At 44.9% G+C, this 6,466-nt stretch overlaps 1 protein-coding gene across 1 annotated transcript; it reads left to right on the top strand.

The window, feature by feature from the left end:
• The first annotated feature begins 3,430 nt into the window (after positions 1–3,430).
• Positions 3,431–5,844, top strand: fuz (fuzzy planar cell polarity protein). The gene is made up of 2 exons (XM_056293557.1): positions 3,431–3,683; positions 3,874–5,844. The coding sequence occupies exons 1-2, from the start codon at positions 3,667–3,669 to the stop codon at positions 5,195–5,197; spliced, it is 1,341 nt and encodes a 446-aa protein (XP_056149532.1). The 5' UTR covers positions 3,431–3,666; the 3' UTR covers positions 5,198–5,844.
• The last annotated feature ends 622 nt before the right edge of the window (positions 5,845–6,466 follow it).

The following is a 6,466-nucleotide window of genomic DNA, read 5'->3' as shown; positions in this document are numbered from 1 at the left end:
TCAGGACCCTGTGAGGGCACAGCACCAATGCTGGCCGTTGTTAATGCAGACCTCGACCGATCCAGTATGGTCTTGTCAATCCGCGTACTGATTTAGCAAAATTTTACATCAGATGCCCTCCCTGACACTACCACTAACTCTATGGACGGGGGCACAGGTAAAGCACTGGATGCCATCCCAGTATTCACGGACGACTTGCGCCCATGCCTGTTGCCATATATATACATTTTCTAAATGTCGTCAGAAAACATCAAACGAAATAGCAAAAGGAGCCGGTCTCTTTAAGTAATACATAAATCACTGGCTTCACCACTGGACTTGTGATATGACTCATGACTGCTCTTTTAGTCCCGTTCATATTGATGTGGCAAAGGTGCAATGTACAATTTGTCAGCTGTTTCAACAACAACGCATTTCATTGTTATCATATCTGGCCAGATAGCACTGATGTTTCCAGTCTTCCTAACCTCATGTGTGAAAGTACTCTGTACAGTTATTTGTGACTCGTTACATAAAGGCCTGCTAGAAATAGCAAGTACCTCAACTAAAACACAGCAGCGTTTGGTACATGCACAATATGCAGGGCTTTGATGTGCACACTTTTGTTTAAAAATGACTAAGTCATTAATTAAACACAGTGTAGCATCTTTCAAGTATACAGCACTGTTGTGTCTTTTCTTTAGTCAGTCATATTTTTTGGATGTGATACAGAACTCCATCAACCAAAAAAACGGTTGTAAGACCAGAAGCGGTTATTTAGATTTCCACATAACTTGGCAATGGCAAGCCTATACGAGTACTAGGATACCACAACAAGGAGAAAATGGCCAGGGAGGCTGCCAAGAGGCCTACGGCAACATTGAGGGAGCTGCAGGAATTTCTGGCAAGTATCGGTTGCTCCCTTCGTGTGACAAAAATCTCAGGTATGGGGTAGGTTGGCCAAAAAAAAAAAACAAACAACAACAACAACATCCAAGTCTGGCTTATTTTTGCAGAACATTACATCCAGTCCCCAAAACCACGTGGAAACATGGTTCACAGATTCAAGGGAAAAGTCACTGGGTCCCATGGCATGGAAGCTATTGGAAAAAAGATGAATTTTCCATAAAAATATGAATGTCTAATAGAAGAAGCACTAACATTCAATAAAAAAGAGGTGTATCTTATTTTTCCAGTGTAGTAATACAATTCGGTATTGATTTGGAGTCACTCGGTCACATGACATGGAAGCTATTAAAAAAACTGCAGTTATTTTCTATTCAACTATTTATGTAAAATAACTCATTAGACATTAGCGATCAAAAAGACATGCATGTTAGTGTTACTACTGCTGCCTGTGCCCCTTACCAGGCAATAGCAAAAAGAAGTGGAGTTGGTCCCTGGGCGCTGCACCACAGCTGCCCGCTGCTCCTGTAACATAGGATGGTTAAATGCAGAAAGCAGTTTTCATTGTAGTCAAGTCAATTTTATTTGTATAGACAAATATCATAAATTACCAATTTGCCTCAGGGGGCTTTACAGCAACACTGCAATCCTGTCCTTAGACCCTCACATCGGATAAGGAACGACTCCCTGGAAAAAAAAAATTTTTAACAGGGAGAAAAAATAGGAAGAAACCAACCTCAGCGAGAGCAACAGAGGAGGGATCTCTCCCCCAAGACGGACAACGTGCAATGGATGTTGTGTGTACACAATTTACACAATACAACACTGAAAACGGATAACAGAATTAGAATGGAGTTATAAAATATATGAAGATTATGATGAGGAGGATGCCAAGTAGTGTCCAGATGCCACGGGAACATCCCAGGACCCGAGCCACACGACCACCACCAGCATGTAGACAAAACAAAAAACAAAAACACATTAGTCACATGTCTGAGTGAGAGAAGGATATAACATTGGAACAGGATAACACAATTACACGGATTTATAAGATATATAAAAAGAAAATGTAATGAAGGGGATGCCAAGCAGACACCCAGTTGTATGTGGTGAGGGAGGACATGCAGGTGGCTGATGTGGCAGAGGAAGATGCAGAGGTAATTTGTGATATTGGGCTATACAGATAAAATTGACTTGACTTGACAGGGAGAAATGAAAACTGATGATCTGCTGTGGCGACCCCTCAACAGGAGCAGCGAAAGTAATAGCAGTAGTATTATCAGTTGACAATTTTGACGACCAATGCTTTGGATCATATGTGGTCCCACTTTTGATAACATTAAATGTTTGGCTCTGTAGATTATTAAGTATTTGATTTCACCACCACCAGTAATGATTAGATTATTGTGATTCCCAGATTTAGGAGAGGAGAGCTTGGCAGCAATACAAGGTAGTGAGACGGTCTCAACGTTATAGACCAGCTGTCAATCTGATAATCTATACTATGCGAAATTCCCTGACTCAACATAGTAATTAAACTAGTTGACTCCACATCCGCACTAGGTTTAAACCTGGCAGGCTCTCTACCTCGCCTGCAGCCTGCTGAATGATAAGTCCCTGGTGTCAAACTAAACGTAGGCAGCTACACAAACTATATTGTAACCTACAATGACAAAATAAAGTGGCTTTCATTCAAAATAGGCGTGCGAGATGAGACCAATTTAGTAAAATATTTAATCACAATTTCCAATAATACTTGCTGACTTTCAAACAGTAATTTATTGATGGTCCCTAATAAAAAAACAAAAAACAAACCTGCGGTTAAGAGCGGAGACGAGCTAACCGTCCTCTTCCTGCCAAAATTGGGTGCCGCTCATTAAACTGGATCTGGAGTGTATTTAAAACTAACTTCCCCGCGGTCTACAGCCTAGTGCTGATAATGTGAAGAACCCTTATCCAAGCTGCTTGGGTCCGTCCCAGCAGTCATTGGACCGCGGGCGGGGAGACACCCTGGACAGGCCGGCAGTCCGTCGCAGGGCCGACACATTCACATGGCCTGACCTACATGTCTTTGGACTGTTGGGAGGAAACAGGAGCACCCGGAGGAAACCCAATCTGTCAGTTAAAATACAAAAGCACATTACTTGGCTTGCAATGCCGTGTTGACACATTCGAGCCATCAAGCAAATATCTAGCTTTGTGTTAAGATAAAGGTTACGAGCGATTTAACATTTTGTTAACCCACAAAACCTCAGGATGTACCCTGGCAGTGAAAACACAGCAACCGCCCACACACGTATTACAGCGCCTTCCGGCGGTGAAGAGCCGACTCCGAGCGGCTCTGAGCCGGCTGAACTCACGGAGCTGAAATCTCGCGAGAATCAAACAAGCGGAAGTCGGGTGAGAAACTGAACTCAGGTCGGTCTTCTCATCGCTTTCCCTCAAATTTATACCAGCAAGAGGGGGGAAAACTGACAGTAGATCTGCCCAGAAAAGTTATTCTTCACCAGTGTGGCTGAAGTTTGTTGTGGAAACGAGGGTTAAAACCTTGTGTCTGCCAGGGGGAAGCTTGTGGAGGTTAGCCTAATGATGACGAGCCGGGCTGTTTGGTATCAGCTGAAGGCAAGTGAACACACCGCACTTGCTCTGCTACGGAGGGACGAGATCAGTCACACTGTGTTTAGACTTCCGACAGGTGTAATTTATTGACTCTGGTGAATGATGGTCGTCCTTTCTCTGCGCTTACTATAGCCTGGCCGAGTTGACCACGCCACTGGCCGTATGCTGTCACAAGTCAGGTAACGTCAGGATTATCGCTCGCTAGCCTACCTTCTTAGCTAATTTTGCAAGTTACCAGCCTTCTGACAGATCTCTAAAAATGCTCCTGAGTGTGAAAACAATATCCTAATGAACATGGTTGGTTAATTTTTTTAATAATACCCCTCCCCCATTTTAACTGCGGATCTCCGTTATCTCATCCAAACCCAGGAACAAAGAGATGCTTCAGGAAAGGTCAACGCAGCTCATCTGCCTCACAGCCAACAGTGGCGTCCCCCTATTTACAAGGGGAACCTCCAAACAACTCCCCTTTTCTATCATTGGTTCCCTAAACGGGGTTCACATGTTCGGAGGCGTTCAGGGAGTGGTGTTGTCCAGCTGTCAGACAGACTGCGGTGGTAAAGTGATGTGGAGAGTGTTCCAAGACAGCGTGATGCTCATTGCTGTGAACGCAGGGCAGCAGGCAGGAGGAGGAGGAGGAGGAGGCAAGGAGAAAGAGGAGGAGCTCCACTTGCGGCGCTTGTTGGAGAATGTGTGGAATTGCATGGTGCTGGTGCTGGGGCAGGATGAGCTGGCTAACATAAGGAATGTGGAGCGGCTGAAGAGGGACCTTCACTCATGCCTCGGCCTCATTGATAAGCTATTGGAGGATAGACAAGAAGGCATAATGGGGAACCTGACTCACTGTGCTGACTGCCTACTGCCCCCCAACCCGCCCCTCATCCAGGAGGCTGTGGATGGTTTCACACAGGCCGTAGACAGTGAGTTTGGTTGCCTCATGATCCACGGGCGGATAGCTGCAGCCACCGAGAAGTGGTGGCGCCTCGCTCCTCAGGAGGTGGTGCTTCTCTCTGCTCTGATGCAGTCCCTGTCAGGGTCCGGATCAGCCTCTTGTGACTACCCAGTATTCCTCCCTCAGGGTAGCCCAACTGTGGCCCACCGCCTGCTGCGTTTTCAGCTTCTCCCTGGGGCAGACGTGTGCGTGCTGTGTGGCCCCAGCCCTTCCTTGCACAAGGCGGAGAGTGAGCTGGTGGTGCGTTTTTGGTCACCCCTAGTGGAGACCCTTAGAAGTTGTCTGGCTGTTGGGGAGCGTTGCCTTCCAGGCTCTGTAGCCCTTCGCCCAGATGTGCTGGCCCTAATCATCATTAACCATGAAACACGTCGTGCCGTCTCCTGCGTACGGACCCCCACTCACCCCCCACCTAGTAACCTCGCTCTGCCCCCCAAGGCCCGCTGTTGGGAGCTCCTTAGGCTTTTCTACATCTTTGTGGCCACGCGGTATTTCAGCCAGGAGGAGACTCTGTGCATCTCTCCAGAAGATAAGAATCAGAGAAGCGACATGGAAGACTTTGCCCTTGGCTTCTCCCACCAGCCACTTCAGTGCTACCTTGTATTAGAGGAGTGCAAATGCTATGGACTGCAGACAGCCCAGCACCAGCTCTTAGTGCTCACTCCACTTTCAGTACCTACTTTTGCCCTGCGCTCAGTGGCCACACAGACCCTCTCAACTATCACTGCAGCCACTGGGTTTTAAAGTGACATTTCATCACTTTTTCCAATATAATGGTCTAGTTTTGTGTCATTCACTCATTTCAATATTACCTACATTACCATGTAGATGTATTTCTATCATTGATATTTGTACTTTGGTTAATACAAACTTGTCAAATTACTTTTTTGAGAACTGATCCCATAACAAAAATATACCATCTGGGTCCATCTTGGAAGAAAAATCATCAAATGATGTCACTGTTAGTTACCTGGGCGGCCAGTGTTAATGAATTCTGAACTGTTAACGAACTGCTTAAGAGCTTGTTGAAGGATATAAGCACTAAAACCTTCAGAACCATTTAAATTGGATTTAAATGTCCTGTCAAAACTGGTATGCAATTTGAATTTTACATGTAACTATGCAGAACACTGAGGCTTTCTCACAGTTTCAGTAGCGTGTTATTAATGCGCTGTCTTGCTCTCTACAACACGGGAAGCAGAACAGCTTGAAGGCTGTGAATGCTGATGAGACGAGTGTTCCTCTGGGTCACCGAGTACCAGCCTCATCACTGTTTCTCAGTCCGTGTACTTGACTATTGTAACCACTGTCGAAGTGTTTGTTATTTTGTACATGTGATATTTGCTCATCATTTTGACATTCTTTCTTATAGCATGAAATTAAAAAATGCCTTGAATGAGTGAATTGTAATTGACTTAAGATGTTTTTTTTTGCACATGATTCTTGAACAAAGACTTATAAACCCTCTGACATAAATGTGTAAAGATAAAAACACAAACTATACATTTTTATGACTGCTATGATGGCCGGTTTGGGGGTTAATAAGGTTTGGTTAATGGGTGGATGGATGAAAGCTCACCGCCATCGGACCAGCCAGTCTGTGATGGCCTGGCAGCCTGTCTGTGGTGTCTCCCCCACCTGCCGCCCAGTGACTGCTGGGATAGGCTCCAGCATCCCCGTGACCCTGAGTAGGGTAAGCGGTTTGGATAATGGATGGAAGGTTTCGTTATAAAGGTCAGAGTGAGCTAGGGTTGTTTTTTTTTGTTTTTTTAGGTCTTGATGGGAAATGTATAGATTGTGATACACATCTGTTATTGTATAGGTTTCACACAGTGCATGTTGTAGTGTTGGGAGACTTAGTTTGAATATTTGATGATGAAATGTTGAACGGTAAAGAAATCTAACCAGTGTTGCACTGGTGTGTGTGTGTTTTATAATTTTAGTGAACATCATATAGAAAATTTACATCATGCAAAACACATCACAGCAAAGCTACACAACATGTGACCATAG

This window comes from Lampris incognitus, chromosome 14, assembly GCF_029633865.1.
Source record: "Lampris incognitus isolate fLamInc1 chromosome 14, fLamInc1.hap2, whole genome shotgun sequence".
NCBI classification, from domain to species: domain Eukaryota; kingdom Metazoa; phylum Chordata; class Actinopteri; order Lampriformes; family Lampridae; genus Lampris; species Lampris incognitus.
This window is presented reverse-complemented; position numbering and strand designations above follow the sequence as displayed.